Source organism: Schistocerca cancellata, chromosome 4 (assembly GCF_023864275.1).
Source record: "Schistocerca cancellata isolate TAMUIC-IGC-003103 chromosome 4, iqSchCanc2.1, whole genome shotgun sequence".
NCBI lineage: Eukaryota > Metazoa > Arthropoda > Insecta > Orthoptera > Acrididae > Schistocerca > Schistocerca cancellata.
This window is the reverse complement of record NC_064629.1, coordinates 808,192,430-808,216,139: the sequence shown is the minus strand read 5'-3', so window position 1 is coordinate 808,216,139 and position 23,710 is coordinate 808,192,430. Positions and strand designations below refer to the sequence as shown.

At 41.8% G+C, this 23,710-nt stretch overlaps 1 protein-coding gene across 2 annotated transcripts in view; it reads left to right on the top strand.

The window, feature by feature from the left end:
* LOC126184766 (protein zyg-11 homolog B-like) overlaps positions 1-23,710 on the top strand; it is a 236,926-nt gene that overhangs the window by 157,365 nt on the left and 55,851 nt on the right. The window contains exons 6-8 of one of the 2 annotated variants that reach the window (XM_049927317.1): positions 7,730-7,875; positions 9,163-9,303; positions 22,525-22,701. In XM_049927317.1, the coding sequence (XP_049783274.1) occupies positions 7,730-7,875; positions 9,163-9,303; positions 22,525-22,701 (464 nt within the window). The remainder of the gene's footprint in view (positions 1-7,729; positions 7,876-9,162; positions 9,304-22,524; positions 22,702-23,710) is intronic. The other variant, XM_049927319.1, reaches the window with a different exon arrangement.

The following is a 23,710-nucleotide window of genomic DNA, read 5'->3' as shown; positions in this document are numbered from 1 at the left end:
AATTAAATTTCATTTTCAACATGCAAAGGGCATTCAAAAAGTTTTGCACAATTGTCTCTATTTTTTTAATTATTATTTTTGGCAGGAGGAGAATGAAATTTTTGTGAACATACTTGGAACATTGAGCTATACATTGAGCCTACTCAATGTAACCTCCATCAGCTGTAACACATGTGGTCCAACATTCTTTCCATGATGTAAATGCATTTTGGTAAAATTCTGGGGATTGACTTTTACACCATCGCTTGACACAGGAAATAAGGTCTTTCTCACTATCAAATGATTTACCGCGCAGGTGGGCCTTCAGATGACCAAAGAGGTAAAAGTCAGACGGAGCCAAGTCTGGACTATAGGGAGGATCAGGAACAGTTTTCCAACCCATTTTTCTGATTTTCTCCTGCATCACAAGGGCTGTATGGGGTTTGGCATTGTCATGGTGTAGCCTGATGATCTGACCCTGAAGCTGTGGTCTGTGGATCTTGATGGCACGTTGCAGCTTGTCGAATGACAAACAGTGATGGTCTCAGTTAATTGTGGAGCCTGGTTCCAAAAAGTCAATGAAAATGACACCACACAGATTCCAGAAGAAGGAAGCCATCACCTTTCGGCCTGCTGTTTGTGAAAGTCTTGGTCTCTTCTTCCGAGAGGAACACCACTCCATGGATTGGGTTTTGCTCTCAGGTTCGGACAAAAACAACCATCTTTCATCCTGGCTAATGAGGCTGTCAAAACACTGTTTCCACTCTTCAGTAAAGGTCTTCATGAGACCCTCACACACATTCTTCCTCATAGTTTTCATTTCTCTTGTCAATAATCTAGGTACCCAACATACACAGATTTTTCTGTACCCTAGTGACTGTAGCAGTGATACCACACTACCCAATGACAAACGAGTGATTTCAGCAAGCTGTCGTGTCATCACACACCTGTCATTTTGGGTGATTTGATCAATGGTCTCCTTATTCACATCACTCACTGCCGTCGATGGTCTACCGCATTGTGGATTGTCCACTAGAGAAAAATCACCTTCTTTAAACCTCTGCAACCACTGCTGGATACTGCTGTTATCCACTGTGTCCTCCCCTTAAACAGGGAGCAACTTCCTGTGAGTTGATGTGGCGGAGTCATGGCCGGTCTTGAAGAGGAACTCTATCACCAACCGTTGTCGCAACCTGACATCTACTTCATGGTCCATTATGACTCACCTGTAAATAAAAGAAAATACTTTTATATACCAACTTATAGCTAAATGTTCCCAGTATGTTCACAAAAAAATTCATTCTCCTCCTTCAAAAAATAAAAAAATTAGAGACGACTGTCCAAAACTTCTTGAGCACCTTTTGTGTTACGCACTTCCTTACTTTTCAGTGAGTAAGTATCTAAGCAAAGGCTATATGCCACACAGTCTTATGTCTTAGTGAGACAGCCACTTTTCAATTTGTCATACAGAAACTCTCAGTAAAATCATCCAGATTGAATATTGATGATTATGTCCACTTTATACTGTCATCTGTTATCTGTACCTCACATAAATAAATGACTGAACACTTTGCCAAACTTTTCAGAGTAATAAGTTTCACGTCTTACCTCTGTGAAAACTGGATCCCGACTCTTTGATAATTAGTCTGCTCAGCAAATCTACCGTCTCCAGAACACAGGACGGTGCTCTTTTCTGATTAACTGAGACATATTATGACCAGTGAACATTTTTACTGCTATCATAATTAGGTGCTTCCCTGCTCAGTCAAACACAAGCAGTCAATCAATCTTTGTATTCTGCAAATTATGGGCCCAAGGAAAGCCAGGCAGATGTTAAATAACAATGTCTTTATGTGTCTAAAGGATTAAACTAAAGATATTACTTCCTTGATATAAATACTAACTGTTTTACAAAATTCCTTTCATACAATGTACAGCATGTGTGATCCCGTACCTGATTACACAACATTATGTACATAATTAAAATTTTAAGATTCATCCTTTGTTTTAACTCCTCATTCTCACTATTGTGACTGGAATCTGAAAAAGATTGGGAGCAACTCAAAGAACCCACTGAGGTCAGGGAGCTGTCAACAGCAGTTCGCTGAGTGCGAACAGGAGAACAACAACAAGAGGGAAACTGACAACTGAGCTGTCATGGCAGCGTAACAAGGTCCAAACAAGTAATCTAAGAGTGAAAACCTGAAACATATCAAAATATAAGACCAAAACAGTGGTATGTAATGATAATGGTGTGTGTGTGTGTGTGTGTGTGTGTGTGTGTGTGTGTGTGGGCGCGCGCAGCAGATATACAACTAAAGGTTTAATCGTGGTGCACTACCTTTATATTGCGACCATGAGCATTAATTGGCCAGCAAGGAAGGCGTGATCCTGATGCACTGCACAACACATTTGGTGTCCCAGCACTAATGCCCAGCAGCTAGTGGGAGGAACTATAGGCATCCAGCAACATGCTGGGGTGGGGCAATTCAGGCAACAATGGCTAAGGTTGCGGAGCATTCTTTGCCATTTGTTACAACGGAAGTTATGATCTTGGTAGCACAAGATTGTTACAGAAATGTTTACATGGTAGGAGTCAAAGTCCAAATGAAAGTTTCGACGATTGTATATGGGAAAGGATACCAAAAACTGTTCTAGTAGGACTAAATACTTTGAAAATAGGTGTGCTAGATGCTGTTCTACATTTCAGTGATGGTGCAGTGTCAAGGCTTAATGTGACGGAAGTGGTGGGAGTGCCTTGTGGACTAAATATGCATAAAGCTCTAATAGCTATTGATGAAAGGAGTCTCTTCGAATCAGAAAAATCAGTGTTGGAAACACCAAAGAAGCAAGTAGAAGAAGAAGAAGAAGAAGAAGTGTGAAAAAGAGAAGGGAGGAAGGAAACAAGATGAATATGGATCTGGGCTGCATTAGTGCCATGCAAGTTTAATAGAAAAAGCAACTTCTAACTTTAACTTGAATTTTCCGAAAGTTAAATCATTTCATGTTCTGGTACACTTTGCCTAAAAACTATTAAAGACAGAGAGCTGAAATTTTGTATACTGTCTTAAAACATGCCTAACTAAAAGGTAGACTGCTCTTGTGACTTAATTTTGAAAATTAAATGCTTTTTTTGACAAAAAAAACCCTGAATTTATTTCCAAAATTTTTGATAATCATACTTAAAAATTTTTGTATCACAATTTATGACAGCATCATCTTTTTGACAGTCTGCTTTAAAGGTAATAGTGTAAAGAACTTACAGGAAAAAATAAACCTTCTACTTTGTTTGTATTTTGAGTAGTGTGTACCTGTGATGTACATAAATAATTAGTATGGTTTATTTCACTTGCAACAAAAAATACAATTAAAAAAAGTGTGAAAGCTAAAACTGTGGTTCATACATAAAAATGTTCCCAAAAGATGCCTTAAAAGATAGTAAGCTTTGTATGGGCTTACAAATCTTATTCTTTGAGTTACATGATTTAGAGAACTGACAATTTTTTCAAGGTTTCCCATGGTATTCACGGACCAGTCCGCTTAAGACCAACATGGGCACAACTAAGGTGGTGGTGGTGGTTCCCACTGTTTGTAACTTTTTCTGTTTAAACTACTCAACTGTACAGTCTGCTTCACCACTGGAGGATGGGGGAAATGTCAGACTAAATAGGTGTTCAATGCCATCTGAGGCATCGAATTGTTAATTGGAGCCCACTGTCTGATGTGATGGTTTGGGAAAGCCCTTTGACACAGAACCTGAATGAACACTCTAATTGTGGTGTCTGTGATGGTGGACACTCTGCTGACCACATAGAGGTAATTAGAGTTAGTGTCCACAACATTGATTCACGTAGAACACAGAAAGAGGCCTGTGAAATTCAAATAAATGTGGTCCCAGGGGTGATTTGGGAGGGGGGTTGGACCACGGATCGAAAGGTTGATGTGGAGTGGCATGATGTTGGGTGCAAGTAGAACAGCTGTGCACCATGGCTTCTACGTCCTTGTTCAGCCCTGGCCAATAGGTCTAACGATGCATTAGGGCTTTCATCTGTGATATACCCCAGTGCCTACAATGGAGGAGTTGTAAAACTTGAGGCCACATGACAGCTGGGATGTCGTCATGGTGAGCATCTGCCTCAGCGTCAAGCAGGAGAATGTTGGTGATGATAAACTGATGCTGGGAGAGGCAAGACCAGGGCTAGAGCCCCACATTGACATCCTTTGAAAAGTTTGTGGGCGACCCATGGAGTGCTTAGAGCATGACATGCCATAAGATAGGGTCACGGCATGGGTCTGTAGCAATTCAAGCAGCCATAATAAGAAACCCTTCCAGTGTGTGTCACCATTCCACATCTATGTAGAAACAGGAGATTTCCTGTTGGTGGTGGTGGTGGTGGTGGTGGTGGTGGTGGTGGTGGTTGGGATGTTTAAGGGGGACTAAACAGCTAAGGTCATCAGTCCCCCATCCTGTTGGTCAAAGGCCAGGTCTGGTCCCATGGGTTGGCAAGATAAAACATCTGCATTTGCGTGTTGTGTTGTTGGCTTGTATTTAATGGCATAATTGTAGGAGCTGAGGAAAAGTACATGACACTGGATCTGTTATCCTGTCCTACCTGGAAGATGGAAATGTGATATGAGGAGGGCTGCCTGTGGTTTGTGGTCTGTAATGAATGTAAACTTACACCAGAACAGGTAAACATGGAATTTCTTAATTGCAAAGATAATTGCTGAAACTTATTTTTCTATCAGTGAGGAGCTGGTATCAGCATCTTTGATGCATAGGCAATCAGATGCTCAGTACCATCATCAGTCCTATAAATCAACTCTGGTACAGTGCCATATGGAGAGACATGACACGACAAGGTCTGTGGACATGATGGGGGCAAGGGGCATAAGGCAGGGTGCTGAACGCAGCATAGACTTCAACTGCATAAAAGTGAGCTGTCAGTCAGCTATCCATCTGTACTTTTGAAAACACCTTTCTTCCGCAACTAATTTAGCAGATGCATGACATGGGCCACTTGTGGGAGGAACTTAGAATAATAATTTACCTCCCCCAAAAAAGCTCACAACTCTTGTAAGTTTTTGGGGTGGAGTAGAGACGTAATAGCTGCAATGTTGCGGTTAGTCGGCAGTGCTCATTGTTGAACAAGTATTCAAGGTATACCACTTACTTCTGGGAAAAAAAAAAAAAACTGGCATTTGTGTAACCAGCACTTGAGCCCTGTGTCACACAGTGTAGTAAACAGGTTGCACAGTTAGTCCTAATGCATTGTGCCCATGACAATTAAGTCAGCGAGATAGTGCAAGTGGCGCTGGACATGGTTAACTGTTCCAGGTAAGTCTGGAAGGTTGCTGGAACAGAAGAGATCCCAATAAGCAAGTGCCAAAGCATGTGTTGATAACCATGATACTTTGTGACTCTTCATACAGTGGGTCTGCATATATGTGTTATCAAGGTCTATCTTAGAAAAACATTCACCTCCAAGTCAAGAAGTTTCTCTGGGTGTGGTATGGGTTAGATTTACACTTGTGTCTGGGTATTGGTTGTCAATTTAAAGCTTCTGCACAGCCAGAGGGAGCCATTATCTTTCTTGACCACCACCAGGAGTGTAGCCCAGGTGCTGGTCTTGACAGGTTTGATCACCCCAATCTTGTGAATACGTTCAAGTTCCTACTTGACAGCTGTCCATAAGTAGACTGGAATGGGTTGTGCCCAGAAGAAACGAGGCAGTGCCTCTGGACGCAAGGAGATATGAGCCTGGATATCTGTGTTGCACCCTTGGCAAGGTTTGACTATAGGTGCAAATGCATTTCAAAGGTTGCCTAGGTCAGAGACAACCTGAACCTCTCTAGTAATGGAGAATCCAAACAATGTGAAGGCATCCAGACTGAGTGAATATTGACAACAAGCAACATTATCAGCCTTGTGACCTCTTTGTAGGTGGAGGTGACTGTGATTTGACCTAGGAGGGGAATCAAACTCTCACCGTACGCGACCAGTGTACTGGAGGTTGGGCCAGTTTAGGAGAACCCAAACAAGCATATGTTTGGGGATTTGCCAGAGACAAGGTAGCTAATGTGTCCATCTGGAAACTGATGTTTTGATTCACAATTGTGTGGTTGATGAACTATGTGGAAGTGAAAGGATTGCTCTGAGGAACACTTGTTTGAAGTTCATGCTCCATCCGTAGATGCATGTGGGGAAAGGGGGCCAACTGTCCTGATGGTTTATGACACATTTCAGAGATGCCCATCTTTTCCACAGTGGGTGTGGTGCACCCAGAGATCCAGACAGTCCACAGACATGTGTGCTGTGAAGCAATTGGAACATGACGGTAAACCTGCTGCCTATTCTGAAGGGGTGTGGCCGGCTGTTCACAGACCAGTCGACCCATCAACTGTAGATGAATCATGATGCCATCATCTGGAAAGGGGTTTATGAGTATTCAAATGGTTCAAATGGCTCTGAGCACTATGGGACTTAACATCTATGGTCATCAGTCCCCTAGAACTTAGAACTACTTAAACCTAACTAACCTAAGGACAGCACACAACACCCAGCCATCACGAGGCAGAGAAAATCCCTGACCCCGCCGGGAATCGAACTCGGGCGTGGGAAGCGAGAACGCTACCGCACGACCACGAGATGCGGGCTTTATGAGTATTCCTGTTTTATTGTATTAGTAGACAGCCAGCCATATGTACATGAGGAAAGATTTTAGTGTTTGTATCCAGCTAATATTAATTTCATGAAGCAGTATTTTATGTTGAGACAGATAACTTTATTTAAATATGCAATCATTTCATGGGAATATGTGGTGGTATGCACACAATTGTACATACTTTTAATCTTTTTTAATATACTTTTGAATTATTTTAAATTACAGATAATTTTAATTAATGGAAAAGTAAATTTTTGCTTATTTCCAACTCACTCGTCCAACATAACTAACTGGCTCTATCAGGACTGTTTAGCCAATTAAATTTCACCACTGATGACCCATAAACATCTGTTATAAAATCTAATTTCCCAAATGCGTACAGTCATATAAAGCAAGAGCGCTGATGATGACCATGCAGTTGATCATTCTAAAACTATTGTCATCACTGTTATCACCATAATAAATGGATGTGTTACAATGGAAGTTACTATGCAGAATTTACAATGTTTACATATGTTCTCTCTTATGTCCAAAGATTTGGATTTTCTATAATTAGCTTTTGTGCAATGTCACTGTTATAATTCCAACCGCACATGTTCAAAGAAGACAAACATCTTTTCCATTTTACTCATTTATCTTTTTTGAAATATGGTCAGGACATCACAGTTCTGTTGGCAGGCCACCATTGTTGAAGAAATATATGTATAATTGGAATTTATTGAAAACAACACTCTTACAACCTTACTGGACAACAACAGTAGTTTCAGCTACAGCCTTTCCCTTCAAAAATCTGATGTGCTGTTAATCATGCACAAAAAACAGCCACAGAAGTGAGCACTTCTTGTAGAATGATGCCTAACTTGAAATGAAATTCCAAGCATATTAATACTATTGATATGGAGTGTTTAAATCTTGTTATTATACCGCAGTAATTTTAGTGAGTATAAAGATGTGCCAAAGATTTAGATAAACTCACAGATGAAAGATATACTTGCAAACCAGAATTAATAAATTCATAATTTACTCAACAGACCCATAAAAATAATCTGTTTATAATGTTTTTGATTATTTGTATCTTTTTTCAGGAAGGGAAGAAATTAATCCTGATGATCTTAGAAATTTTATAGACCATCACAAAGAACTACAGTTCTTAGGTCTCATACACTGTGATGTGTGTTTTGAAGAATATTTCGTGAATCCTCATTGTAGTGGCTATTATAAAAACTTGGTGGTGAGTTCTTTCACAAGTATGTTTCATTCAGCTGCATTTTTAAAGATTATTTCACTAGTCTGTTTGTATCGGTTCAGTCATTTTCACACATACTGTTTATTTATATGAAAGTACTGTCTTGAAATAGAGTGACACTTCTCATCATTTGTAAGCAATCACTTTTAGGTTTTTAAATTCATGATCCCTTCTTTCTTTTGACATCTGTAGTTATACTGTACAAATTGTGTAAGCTGATAGACAATTTTTATATGAAAACAAATCTTTACCTTAATTTTATATGCTTAAACTTCATTAGTAGAAAGTGGAACAGTTACATCATTGACACTGACCTCAGGATGACATATCATGCCTTCCCTGTTTGTGCAGTTAACATTCCTCCCTTTGTTTACTTTTCAGTACTGCCTCCGCTATCACCAATGATAGACTTATTAAATCCCCAACCTCAAAGAGCCTAGTCATTTCTTCATAAGTATTACAATTTCCTTAGATCCTACCCATACATTAGAAATACTGTTTGCATCTAAAGTACTATTCAGAACTCCATCCAAGCTCAAAATTTCTGTGCACTCTGTCAAATTCGTTATACAATTAAATTGAAGCTTCCCTTGTGCACCCCTGTGCACTACCACTTTGTGTCTTGATTTTCACATGTATCACTTGCTCCTCTAGCACTATATTATTGTGGAATCCTCATGCACTGACCTCACATACTTCCCAGATTTGAAATCTTTTTACAGTCGTATGCTTTTCCTGTAACCACATTAAATGTGGGAGCCTCATATACCTGTTCTGCATGGTTCCATCTCTTAGTTGTGTGTATGTGTGACAAAAATGGAATCTAGCATGCCATTTGCTTAAGAGGGCATGAAAAAACACATCCAGGCAGGCAGGTAGGTTTATCAGGTCAGTCACAGTTTACTGGAAACACGACTTTAATTTTAAATCTATAATTGTTTATGCACTGCATTTCTCTCTGCAACTAACATGGGCAGCTTACCGTGACACAAGAAAGCTATTACCCCATGCACCTTAAAACTAACTGCCACTCAACTGCTTTCCACTCACAGTCACATCATAAAACCCACGTGTTACTGGACTCTTGCTGTTATGTACTGTCCATTGGGTGCTCCTGGTTGAATGTTAAAAATTTTAAAATCTACAAGTATTAATTCAGTTTCTCATAATTTATTTCTTAATCAAATTTGCTCCTATCAAGTTTTTGCAACTAGTATTTTCCTACTGTAATCGTGCTTCTCAGCTGCTGTGAATTTTGTAACTTGTTTTCAGGTGGCTGGAACTGGTACGGAAGCTCAGATAATGGAGGGCCTCAAACGATACACAGCAAGGCCTTTCTATGTGCAGAAATGTTTATACCACTTGTTTAGATTAACGCCAAGCTTCACTGATGCTCGTGTTGATATTATAAAGGTAAATTATCCTTATTGTGTAGAGAGATTATGTGAAAACTGTTCAAGTGAAATAAGTTTGCTTTTTATTTTAATTTGCAGATTGGTGTAATGTCATTCTTGCATTTACTTCCACTTTCTGATATCCAGTTCATACTTGTGACGTGCTATAGATCCTACATGTTTTGAGATACACATCCCCTTCATATCATTAACATAGTTACCACATCCATTAAAGATTCACTGAGTTGTAAAAGTTTAATTTCGTGCTGCATCTATATCTATTTTTATGAAGGGCAGCAGATGGCTTTTTTACGTGTCCATTTTTCCACAGTTCCTATTTATAGTAGCAAAATCAAGCAGATTTATCATATTTCAGTGACTATGAGCTTTGTTGAGTTTGTCTTACATAAAGTGATTGGTTGGATGTTAACCTATCAGAGTAGCATGGCAAATGCAGATAAGTGTTTTGTGAGGATAAAATGACAAGTTCTTAGCTTGCAAGGGAAAAACTATTTCTTTCATAAAAAATATACTTTTACTGTAGTAGTATTTTAGGTCAGTGTACTCTGTTAGCAGATTCCATGCCTGAGGCATGATTCTGGAAGTTCTGTCTCCAGTGACCATTAACCCCTTCATTGCAACCAAAACATTTATCAGTCAACAATTTCTTTAGATGTGGGATTAGGTGGAAGTCATTAGGTGGAAGTCATTAGATGCCAAATTTGGTGAAAACTGTGAATGTTCCAAAATTTCATATTTCAGACTCTTCAGTATTCTCATTGCCAAAGCACCTAGTGTGGTATATTGTGCTAATGAAAGACCTTTTTTTTCTCACTCAAGCATCTTCTCATATAGTTCATCTAGTTGTTACAGAAGACTTGCAAAATAATCAGTAAGAAAAATCCCTTTTATATTCCAGAAAACACTGGCAAACCTAGCAAACCTTTTATAAAATTGATGTTGCATTTTTTCATTGAGGGCTACTAGCTTCCACTCATAGCTTTGATTGTTGTTTTGTTTGTGGCATGAAGTGTTGGACCCATTATGAAAAAGTAACATATTATTTCTTTTAATATGCCTGTGACATCAGGAATTTTATACACCTCTAACTGCTGATTGTTCATTACCATACTGAATGTTTCCTTGATAGTTTCATATGTGACTGCAGTTTTTCAGTGCTCCTTATATTTCTTATCATCAAGAGAAGTCCGGGCAATATGCATTGAGCTGCCCATATCTTAACTGTTGAGAAGGTATAAAAACCTTTAAAAAAAGAGATAGGTACCACTTGATGTACATTATTGTGCAATGTGTATCAACATCAGAAAAATAAAAGCTATCTGTCAATGCCATCTTGTTCTGAGCCAGAATTTTGTATCATATCCCCATACTGGCCAAGTTATGTTACAGTTGAATATGCCCATTACATGACTACAGTGTTTTCATACATAGTGAGGAAACACAGTGCAGTTGATTAGGATAAGATCAGAAACAAAATAATTTTAAATATCATTACCAATGAGGAAAAAAGAAAGGAAATAATACATTGACTGTTGTGAAAATAAGAGCAGTGCCTCCAAGGAAGTATTGGTGCATTCAGAATTACAGGAAAATAATGTACTGTGATTGTACAGTAAAGAATTATAGCAATTTTAATTATCAGGTGTACTGAATTATGTCTATATCTTACACAGCCTTTGTTCACATTATACTGTTTGTGAGGTTTACCAGATGTGCTGTTTTGTTTCTGCTGTTTCAGAAGGCAAACTTATAACTTAATAAAGCTCATGAAAACTGGGTGGTTAAGAGATCTGCGACATCACATAGAAATTGATGCTGAACAGTAAATTTTATGTGTGTTGAAAGATCACAAGAGATTGGCTAAGAGTCTTCGAAGTAAACATCTTGCCAACATAAGGACTGCTACTTCTAAATTGTGGAAGCAGCAACTGTCCTGCATTTCACTTGTAATAACATGTCAATAAAGATAGGAATTGGTAAAATGAAAGCTAACTTTGTGGAAGACAAAAAGCCCCCATTTATTACAAAGAGGGGTTGCAGAGTGAGGACATACGCAAATGCGTGTGTGCCCCCCCCCCCCCCCCCCCCCACACACACACACACGTAGAGAGAGAGAGATTCCAATGTACATGCAAAAGAAACAAGGGTTGAGGAAGGGCTACAAAAATGGCATAAGTAGTTGCAGATTGCATGTAGAAAGGCAGTGGTTGGGTAGGGGCAGGAGCAATACATAAGGAACAATAGAGGATAATGAGCATGAATGAAGGATTTGTACCAGGGAAGGACCAAAGCTTGCAGCTAAAACTAAATAAAATGATTTTAAAATGTAGAAATGTGTCTGTTCGACCATCCATGAACATCAGTTATATGTAAATTTGCATTTGTATATAACCAATGTTTGTAGTTCTATGTAAAGACTATAGACACACAAGTCACTGATGAAACAATACTGTTTAACAGACAATTGAGACAATCAGGTTAACAAGAGCATTAAGTGAGAAAAAACAAAAAGCTAAACATTTTCTTGAAACAAGACATTCAGTAGTTACAGAGTCATATTCCCCATAATACACTGTCCAGTCACATTAATGTAACCTCCTCTCAGACATGCAGGAAGAGAGTCCATGAATTTCTGGAAAGTATTGACAGGGATGTGGAACCATGCCAAATCCAGTGCCATGCCCACCTGCACTAGGCTTTTGTGGTTGAGGATCTGTGGCACAAAGAGCCCAGTCGAGGTGATCCCACAGATTCTCAATTGGGTTTAAATCCAGGGAGTTTGGTGGCCAGGGGAATACAATAAAATCATCCTGGTGCTCTTCGAACCATGCACATACACTGCGAACTGTGCTACACTGTGCATTGCCCTGCTGGTAGATGCCATCATGCTGAGGAAAACGAACTGTGTGTAGGGGTGGACATGGTCCCCAAGGATAGATGCATACTTGAGTTCATCCATTGTGCCTCTCAGAATGATGAGATCACCCAAAGGATGTCATAAAAACATTCCCTCCTGTGGCCTGTACTCTTCCAATGATTGTTGCTGGGTGTTTACTTTTTGGTGGTCACTTTACTGATGGAGAATAAAATGTGATTCATCTGCAAAGGTCATTTCTTGTCACTCTGTGGGTATCCAGTTGCTGTACTGACATGCAAATTCCAGCCTTCATTGCCAGTGAACAGCATTTAGCATGGATACATGAACCAGGTGCCTTCTGCAGAAGCCCATATCCAACAATGTTCACGGAACAGTCATTGAGGGGAGACAGTTGGTAGCCTGGTAGCCCCTCGGTTCATCTGGGTGGTCAGTTGCGTAACATTTGCACATTTATTTGCCCTTACGCATCTCAACAGATGTTCAACCCTGCCCTCTATGGTCCATAGGCATCACAGTTGGTCCATGGGTGCCACATTTGCATGGCACGTTTTGGATAACGTCATTTTGTGATGTGTGGTATACTTTAATCATGGCAGCATGCAAACAGTTTACAGAATTAACCATTTTGGAAACGCTTCCATACCTGGCTCGAGAGCCAACGATCATGCTGTTGGATATCAGATAAATTGATCAATTTCTGCACTAAGGCAACAACTGCACTGTTTTTTTCACCCACCTGACATGTTTTGTATACCTCCACTGTTAGTGCTTCCAACTGCCACTTATGAGTGGTTATTGTATGTTGACATTTAACATAGGCAGTGTCACATTAATGTGACTGATATGTGTTGTAGCCACTGTGTTGCCTTACATTCTACCCTATCCATCATTGAAGTCAAATGTAGAGTTTCAATGAAGTGATTAAAAGACAGCTGAATGGAACAATATGCACACTTGACAAAGGCAGCATGGTGACATGATACTTCAGTTTTGGTGTATCCACACTGGAGTAGTTTAGTATGAAGACCCACAGTGATCACATTATCGGGCTATTCGCCATGAGCTGTTAAAAAAAAACATCCCCCCCTCCTTTCAGTTTTACCCTTCGATGAATAATATTAGAATGTACAAAACAGTAACTTTTGTTTAGGGGACTATTACACTGTAAGTACTGCATGTGTTAACACACAGTATTTCAAGCAAATGTTTAGTGTTTTACCAAATGATACCTCAGGAATGTAAATCCACTTGACACTGGAGTAATATTCTACAATATTTATTATTTTACAAACTGATATTTGGCTTATGCCATTGTCAGGTACAAAGATAAATATGTGTGGCTGTGAAATTTTTGTGGGACCAAAGATTTAAAAATAGTGCAACTACAACGTACACTCCTGGAAATGGAAAAAAGAACACATTGACACCGGTGTGTCAGACCCACCATACTTGCTCCGGACACTGCGAGAGGGCTGTACAAGCAATGATCACACGCACGGCACAGTGGACACACCAGGAACCGCGGTGTTGGCCGTCGAATGGCGCTAGCTGCGCAGCATTTGTGCACCGCCGCCGTCAGTGTCAGCCAGTTTGCCGTGGCATACGGAGCTCCATCGCAGTCTTTAACACTGTTAGCATGCCGCGACAGCGTGGATGTGAACCGTATGTGCAGTTGACGGACTTTGAGCGAGGGCGTATAGTGGGCATGCGGGAGGCCGGGTGGACGTACCGCCGAATTGCTCAACACGTGGGGCGTGAGATCTCCACAGTACATTGATGTTGTCACCAGTGGTCGGCGAAAGGTGCACGTGCCCGTCGACCTGGGGCCGGACCGCAGCGACGCACGGATGCACGCCAAGACCGTAGGATCCTACGCAGTGCCGTAAGGGACCGCACCGCCACTTCCCAGCAAATTAGGGACACTGTTGCTCCTGGGGTATCGGCGAGGACCATTCGCAACCGTCTCCATGAAGCTGGGCTACGGACCCGCACACCGTTAGGCCGTCTTCCGCTCACGCCCCAACATCGTGCAGCCCACCTCCAGTGGTGTCGCGACAGGCGTGAATGGAGGGACGAATGGAGACGTGTCGTCTTCAGCGATGAGAGTCGCTTCTGCCTTGGTGCCAATGATGGTCGTATGCGTGTTTGGCGCCGTGCAGGTGAGCGCCACAATCAGGACTGCATACGACCGAGGCACACAGGGCCAACACCCGGCATCATGGTGTGGGGAGCGATCTCCTACACTGGCCGTGCACCACTGGTGATCGTCGAGGGGACACTGTATAGTGCACGGTACATCCAAACCGTCATCGAACCCATCGTTCTACCATTCCTAGACCGGCAAGGGAACTTGCTGTTCCAACAGGACAATGCACGTCCGCATGTATCCCGTGCCACCCAACGTGCTCTAGAAGGTGTAAGTCAACTACCCTGGCCAGCAAGATCTCCGGATCTGTCCCCCATTGAGCATGTTTGGGACTGGATGAAGCGTCGTCTCACGCGGTCTGCACGTCCAGCACGAACGCTGGTCCAACTGAGGCGCCAGGTGGAAATGGCATGGCAAGCCGTTCCACAGGACTACATCCAGCATCTCTACGATCGTCTCCATGGGAGAATAGCAGCCTGCATTGCTGCGAAAGGTGGATATACACTGTACTAGTGCCGACATTGTGCATGCTCTGTTGCCTGTGTCTATGTGCCTGTGGTTCTGTCAGTGTGATCATGTGATGTATCTGACCCCAGGAATGTGTCAATAAAGTTTCCCCTTCCTGGGACAATGAATTCACGGTGTTCTTATTTCAATTTCCAGGAGTGTATTTCAATTTTCAAAGATGACAATTGTTAACATTTGATTTAGGACTAAAATGGGAGGTATTAGTTCAGTAAAACTGTAATGTAAAACAATTTGGGTTTGATACAATATGTGACACATTAAATAATGAAGTACATGACGAATTACAACAATTGTTCTGAGAGAAAAAATGAGTTGAAGAGGATTCTATCTTCTTGAACTTCTCAAGGAAGGACTTGTAAATGACCATCCAGAGTACTGTGACTGATGGAGGGGTGGGTGACCTCCTAGCCTGTGGTTGCACCACATCCATGGCGCCGTGCTCTGCTGGAATACCTGAAAAAGAAGTATTTGTCTGCAGCAGCTGCACTGGTTCTAGCTTCTTTGCTTGAGCCGTGAGCCTCCATTTCAGAACAACAAACCTGTCTTCTTCACTTTGATGAGCCGTGGTGGCAATGGTTGCACCCTGAGGCATGGGTGGCTCCTTCTTCTGCTGTCACCTGTCAGTAGAATTGCAGAATGTGGTGGACTCATTATCCTCTAATGCTGCTTTCGTAATGGCAGTGAAATTTCCATTTCGTCTTCATCGTGTATGACATCGCCGAGGTTTGACTCCACAATTTCAGTAGCCCCTTGAACTCCTTGTTCATTGGGTACTCGTAGCATGGCATTGATGGCTTGATTTGTCAAGCCTGGTGGGACATATACTGGCAGGGCCATAGTCTCTCGACTGTCCATGACTGCTGGAGCAACCAGCAGGACATTGGCTGCTCGAAAAGCTGAGCGTGGTCGCGCATTCACCCTTTGGGGCCACCTGTGGCAGAACAGTGTTCTCTTGCTTCAACAGGCCTGGTGGGGCTCCCAGCAGTACACTGGCCTCTTTACTGGCTGCGCCTCACAGTGCAGTGGCCATCTGGTATCATTGAAAGCCACGGAATGCTTTTTTGTCTGCCTCTCGTGCAGGGTAGGCGCTACCTCTGGCCGGGTGTTGCATGGTAGCATATAGCTCTGGCACCGAGAGCACATGAAAATCTGAATACTGAACCAGGGGGTCATACGTGCTTCTGAGCTCGGTTGTCGTAAATGAAGGGCTGGATGTGGACATCAATGGGGCGTGCTCAGTCGCCTGAGCCTGTTCTGCCGTGCAGCTATCCACCACACCCTTCGCAGCAGCAGCAGCAGCAGCAGTAGCAGCAGCAGCAGCATGCTCCTTCTTGCTTGGCATCTCAGCTTGGAATGTAGTGACAGCTCCACAAATAGCCCGTCCTTTTTATACCTTATGTATGCAATTCTACCGCCATCTGTATATGAGCATATCAGTATTCCATGACTTGTCACCTCAGTGTCTGCAGGGTGGTACTTACAATCCAATGAATCCAAGGAATTTCTGATTGTAACATGAAATTCTGCGGTTGATAATTAGACTGCAGATTCTGCGTAATATTCTGCTTATTTTTCGTGACTCACAATGTGAGAGCACAGCAGCAATAAATGGTAGTATCATTTCATTAAATGTAGAAGAGGTATAAAACAATTCATTGTACTGTATTTTCAGTAAATCATATGAACCAAATGTTGAAACCATTTTGTTCTAAATATCTCTTTTGTTGTTATTTGTAATCATAAAATTGTTACTCTTTCCTCAACAGATCACAATTTTGTTGTACACAAGTCTAGAGATTGTGGTTGAATAACTAACCACAAAACACTCAGGCAAAGTATGTTTACCTAAATGGAGTGTTTCCAATTTCTCCAAACAAAAATTGTTAGCCTTAATTCCAATTACCATGGCTAATTAGAAATCTAGTAGTGGGGGGGGGGGGGGGGGGATTTGGTGCGTGCACGCGCATGTGAGCGTGCATGTGCACGCACTCACTCACACCTTTTAACAAAAAAGTTGTAATGCTCCATAAATAGTTACAGCTCTTACACTCATGAGCAACTGGATTAGATGCTCATAGGAGTGTGCAGCACCCTCTTAGCCCTTATTACCGTGACAGCACATCATGGCAAGAACTGAATGTGCCACCAAGAGGAGTTTGAGCCATGCCAGTCTATGGCCACTCAACCATCTCCTTCAACGTTATGGAAATTAGGTAGAGCATGCATATTATGCTCTCTAAATGTACAGATGCCTGCAGGACAGGACAAACAAAGGAATGATACACTCAATTCAGAAATTATTTCACATCTCTGTTCTCAAATCAGGGAGCAATACTGGGATGGTTTGTTCAATATGGCTATGGTAGAGTATTTCCTCCATTCATTCGCACTGAGATAACTTTCCCTAGCTGATGACTCTTGTGTCTCCATGCAGCTGTTACAGGATTGATGCTGCTGAAACTTATGAGTCACTTTTTGGCAGAAGAGAGTAAGAAACTTCCTGAAAGATGGCATCTTGTAACACTTTTTTAGATGACTGGCAACGTGACACATTCTTGTGATTAATTCATCCTGGAAGTTTGCATTCACTGTAATTAACATTCCATCTGACACATTTCTGTGCCTTTGATATCTTTGCCCATGAGTGTATGTAGGTTCTGTACTAGGGAGGAGAAGGTGGGACTTGTATTAATTTCACAGCGAAAAACAAAATAGTTTTGGAATTTAATAACAGATGGCTCTGGGGACACTTGCTACTGATCAGTATTCATAATATGTTCTGGTTTATTTCAAATGGATACTGAGTTAATATGTTTACCTGTTTCTAAATCTATATCTATGTACATACTCCTCAAGCTATCGTACAGTGCATGACAGAAGCTACCACACACCACTGCTTGTCAATTCCTCTCCTGTTGTATTTGCAGATAGATAAAGGGAAAAATAACTGTCCTTAAGCCCGCTTGAGTTCACAAAGTATCTCCATAATACTTGCGTGCGAATGAAACCTACCAGTAACAAAACTAGCAGCATGACTCTGATTTGGTACGATGTCTTCCTTCAATCCAATGTGGTGGGAATCCCAAACACATGAGCGGTATTCAAGACTGGGTCACACTAGCATTTTATACACCGTCTCTTTTATAGATTAGCTACACTTTCCCAAAATTCCCCCAGTAAAATGGAGTCGAACATTCACCTTCCCTACTACCAACCTGACATGCACATTCCATTTCATATGACTTTGCAACATTATGCTTAGATGTTTAATCGATGTGGCTGTGTCAAGCACCACAATACTAATGCTGTATTTGAACAGCACTGCCTACCACTTGCTGGTTATGCCCTTGCTTTTGCCTACAGCAAATCTTACACATACTTAACATCTAAAATATCTGGTTGGAGAACTAGCTTACTATCAGTACTTCAATTACTTAGTCTTGTGAGAAAAATTATATAGACTGTTCTATATATTTGGTATCAGCTTATCCTGATAACACCCTTTCATGAACTAACTGGTGGCGAAAAGACTAAAATCTGTGAAAACTAGTGCTGTTGTGTATGCACACATTTTCAAAAGGTCTTGAAAAGCAGTGCCTTCTTCAGTGTTTAAAGTTTATTTTTTTTATTTTTTTATTTTTATTTTTTTTTTAAATACACTCCTGGAAATGGAAAAAAGAACACATTGACACCGGTGTGTCAGACCCACCATACTTGCTCCGGACACTGCGAGAGGGCTGTACAAGCAATGATCACACGCACGCCACAGCGGACACACCAGGAACCGCGGTGTTGGCCGTCGAATGGCGCTAGCTGCGCAGCATTTGTGCACCGCCGCCGTCAGTGTCAGCCAGTTTGCCGTGGCATACAGAGCTCCATCGCAGTCTTTAACACTGGTAGCATGCCGCGACAGCGTGGATGTGAACCGTATGTGCAGTTGACGGACTTTGAGCGAGGGCGTATAGTGGGCATGCGGGAGGCCGGGTGGACGTACCGCCGAATTGCTCAACACGTGGGGCGTGAGATCTCCACAGTACATTGATGTTGTCACCAGTGGTCGGCGAAAGGTGCACGTGCCCGTCGACCTGGGGCCGGACCGCAGCGACGCACGGATGCACGCCAAGACCGTAGGATCCTACGCAGTGCCGTAAGGGACCGCACCGCCACTTCCCAGCAAATTAGGGACACTGTTGCTCCTGGGGTATCGGCGAGGACCATTCGCAACCGTCTCCATGAAGCTGGGCTACGGACCCGCACACCGTTAGGCCGTCTTCCGCTCACGCCCCAACATCGTGCAGCCCACCTCCAGTGGTGTCGCGACAGGCGTGAATGGAGGGACGAATGGAGACGTGTCGTCTTCAGCGATGAGAGTCGCTTCTGCCTTGGTGCCAATGATGGTCGTATGCGTGTTTGGCGCCGTGCAGGTGAGCGCCACAATCAGGACTGCATACGACCGAGGCACACAGGGCCAACACCCGGCATCATGGTGTGGGGAGCGATCTCCTACACTGGCCGTGCACCACTGGTGATCGTCGAGGGGACACTGTATAGTGCACGGTACATCCAAACCGTCATCGAACCCATCGTTCTACCATTCCTAGACCGGCAAGGGAACTTGCTGTTCCAACAGGACAATGCACGTCCGCATGTATCCCGTGCCACCCAACGTGCTCTAGAAGGTGTAAGTCAACTACCCTGGCCAGCAAGATCTCCGGATCTGTCCCCCATTGAGCATGTTTGGGACTGGATGAAGCGTCGTCTCACGCGGTCTGCACGTCCAGCACGAACGCTGGTCCAACTGAGGCGCCAGGTGGAAATGGCATGGCAAGCCGTTCCACAGGACTACATCCAGCATCTCTACGATCGTCTCCATGGGAGAATAGCAGCCTGCATTGCTGCGAAAGGTGGATATACACTGTACTAGTGCCGACATTGTGCATGCTCTGTTGCCTGTGTCTATGTGCCTGTGGTTCTGTCAGTGTGATCATGTGATGTATCTGACCCCAGGAATGTGTCAATAAAGTTTCCCCTTCCTGGGACAATGAATTTACGGTGTTCTTATTTCAATTTCCAGGAGTGTATCTATGTAAATGTGTGGCAGAAACTACCACTGAAATGCAAAGTTTGAACTGTACACCAGGGCACACATTTCTCTTTCACCTAGTGAGGAAGATATTCTAACTTTTATTTAAACAATTTGAGGAATGTGCACAGTGAGGTATGAGGATACAACCTCACATGAGTGTGAAAATATGTGAAAATATAAAAAAAAATGAATTTGATATCCTAAATAGTGACTGGCCATTAAAAATTCTTCCATAGCAACATTCATCCCAGTTGTGGTGTTCCTTAATCCATTATGGAGCTAGAATGAAAGACGACCGTCAGACTGTGGCCAAGAGCTAAGCAGGTCACTCGGACAGAATATGCTGCTGAGCACAACATGCTCAACCTTAGCCATTGCTTCACGTCTGGGCAATTAGGTCCTCCCTCCTCTAATAATCAGCTTTTCTGAATTATATAGATGGCAACTGTCCTTAGAACACGACCTGCAATCTTGATATCATCCTGGCCTCAATCTCGGCTAGCTCCTGTCCCATACCTACCTCCACACCCTGCCCCTGCCGCTATGCCTCCCACTCACACTTTTCTCTCTGTGGTCGACCTCGTCTTCTATGTTCCACTCTCCAGCTCCCACCCCACTCCACATTATTTTATGTCAAATGCAATATCCCTCTTCTTGTGCCAGAGCAGGCTTGTCATTGCCACATTCCTGTCTTGATCCCTTGGTGCCTCTCCCTCACAGCTGTCAGTTTCCCTTCCCTTATGCATCTCCTCCACCCTCTCACCACTCAACCCAGCACAAACCTCACCCCAGTCAAGCTGCAATGCCAGCATACCTTTTTTAATTTTTTTTTTTTAAGTTCCAAAGACAGATATTGTCCAAAAACTGAATAACACTGTGAGTACTGTTGTGTGCCTGGTAACTGTCCAGTGCTTCAACTCTACTCTAAATGGTTACCTTATCTACAGCTGCAGATTCTGGTATTCTAAGAGAAACTCTTGATGATGTATTTGGTAATGAAAAATTCTAGTAGAATGTAAATAACAATGAGATTGTTGTCTTCACTCCTAATTATAGTTATATTTTTTGTGAACCGTCTGTTGAGTTCAAATATTTTATTAACAGCTCTTTCAGTACGAGAAAGGTTGGTGTAGTCTTCATTCTGAAGATTAGTTTGATCCAGCTCTCTACGCTGGTCTATCATGTGCTTCATCTCTGTGTAATTACTGCAACCTACATTCCTTTTGAACCTGCTGACTGTATTAAAGCCTTTTTCTCTCTCTATAATTTTTACCCCCCATACTTCCTTCCATTACCAAACTTACAATTCATTTAAGCTGCAGGATTTGTGCTCTAAAACTGATCCTTTCTTTTAGCCAAGTTGTGTCAAAAATTTATTTTCCCCCAATTAGATTCAGTACCTCTTCCTTAGTTGTATGTACTCACCTAATTTTCAATATTTTCATGAAGCACTACATTTCAAGAGCTTCTATTCTCTCCTTGTTTCAACTGTGTATCATCCACATTTCACTTCCATACAAGACTGCATTCCATATAAACACCTTCAAAAAACTTCCTAACACCTAGATTTACATTTAATGTTAACAAATTTCTGCTTTTCAAAAATACTTTTTTTGTTATTCGTAGTGTACGTTTTACATCCTCTCTGCTTCAGCCACCATCAGTTATTTTGCTGCCTAAATAGCAAAACTCATTAACTACTTTTAGTATTTTATTTCTTAATCTAATTTCTCCAGCAATGCCTGATTTAATTGGATTAAATCCCATTATCCTTGTTTTACTTTTGCTGATATTCCTCTTTTACAGACGTTATCCATCGGTTCAACCGCCCTCGCAAGTCCACTGCTGTCTCTGACAGAAATACAGTGTCACCAGCAAACCTCAATGCTTTTATATTTTTCTCGCTGAACTTTAATTCCCTTTCCAAATTTCTCCTTGCCTTTCTTCACATCTTTCTCTATGTATGGAGTAAATAACATTGGTGATAGGTTACAACCATGTCTCACTCCCTTCTCAACAACTGCTTCCCCCTCGCATCCATTGACTCTCAGCATGCAGTCTGGTTTTTGTACAAGTTATAGATAACCTTTTGTTAATGATATCCTACCCTCGCTAACTTAACAATTTCAAAGAGTGTAGTCCTGTTTACATTGTCAAAAGCTATCTCTAAATATGTAAATGCCAGCACTAGGTCTTTTTTTATATTTTCATATGTGTAAAATGGGCACAGGAACAGAAAATGCATAAATGCATATGCATAATGCATAACAGTAAGTGAACTTGCATTTGACTAGGGCCCTTTCATTTGAAATATTTCTCAGGGTCTGTTTCTGGACAATTTGGTTTCCAAGTCACTAAATGCACTACACAACTCCAAAGTCGTTCCAAGATTGCTTTTGACAATAGTGCAGTTTGCCCATTCAGTGTCATTTATGAATAATTTCAATGATATCTTTTACAACCATGTTATAATTGTTATTGTATTCCATTGCTTTTCATCTAATTTGGTGACATATCCTATAGTGGTCAGGTAAATAAGAAATGTAATACTCAATTCTGAATTGATCTTTAAAATTTTCAGCTGGTGCTTCCAGGGATGATAGTGCATGCTGACCAGTTTGGAGTACAAATGGCTGCAACAGCGTGTCTGTACAATTTGACAAAAGGTGACTTCGCACTAAAAATTCACCCAACCGTATTGAAACAAGTTGTTGAACTTACTCTGCAGGCTATGGAAACTTTTCCAAGCCATTATCAGGTACTATAAATGCTTCCTGTGTGATTCTCAGATGACATTTTTTCTATATATACCATGAAATATTAGTATCTAAATTGAAGTTTTAATTACAAAATAAGTTTATAATACACAGTATCACTTTAAAATTATCAGTATTGATTTTTTTCCCTAATTGTGCATTAAGGTTCCAACTAAGGAATTTGAAACTAAAAATACACTGCCTAACAAAAAAAGTGAAGAAGGGGAGGAGGAAACATAATGAAACTCCATCAGTTGGGATGGTATATGTGATGTTATTTCAGTGATTACAAAAACCAGTCAAATTTACAAAGACCTTAGCAGTATGAGCCCACTTATCTTTGTGATGTTGGCATCCACTCTGTCATGGGTGCATGCACTGATGTGATTGGAATAGGTGTCATAAAGCCATTGTATCCTCTCGTAAAGCAAGCTGGCATACAACTGTTGTAATTGGTCCTCGATATCCTGGATACTGACAGTGGTACAGAAATAATGTCGGAGTTGGTCTCACATGTGTTCTGTGGGGATCAGATCTGGGGATCTTGCTAGCAAGGGGAGTACCTCAACATCATGCAGTCATGAAAATGTCTCAGATACTCAGCCGTGTGGCATTGTCCAACAGGTGTGATATTTTGGCAAGCCGACTTCTTGCCATCTTCAGGAGTTCCTGGAGTCTGATTGACCTCTAATGGACGCTGACTTTATATAATCTTTACCCCCTCATGCAGCTTCTGTCTTGGCACTTCCATGTGATCCACAGCTGGCGGTGGGGGAAGTGCAGCAGATCATGGACTGCAGAGCTTCCATGGCCGTGACCGTGTGCAGAACTCTGCTGCCGTGGTGACAGTGCATCTTCTTCTTCAGGTGTCCTGACAGAGGCGGATTGCCATTTAGACTGTTGTAGTGTTTTAATCATACTCAAGGCTGGATTCCTTGCAGCAGATAAAGGGAATTGCACAGTCCTGCTGCCACGTAATGTATACAAGCAAAAACTGTATGACCTACAGGA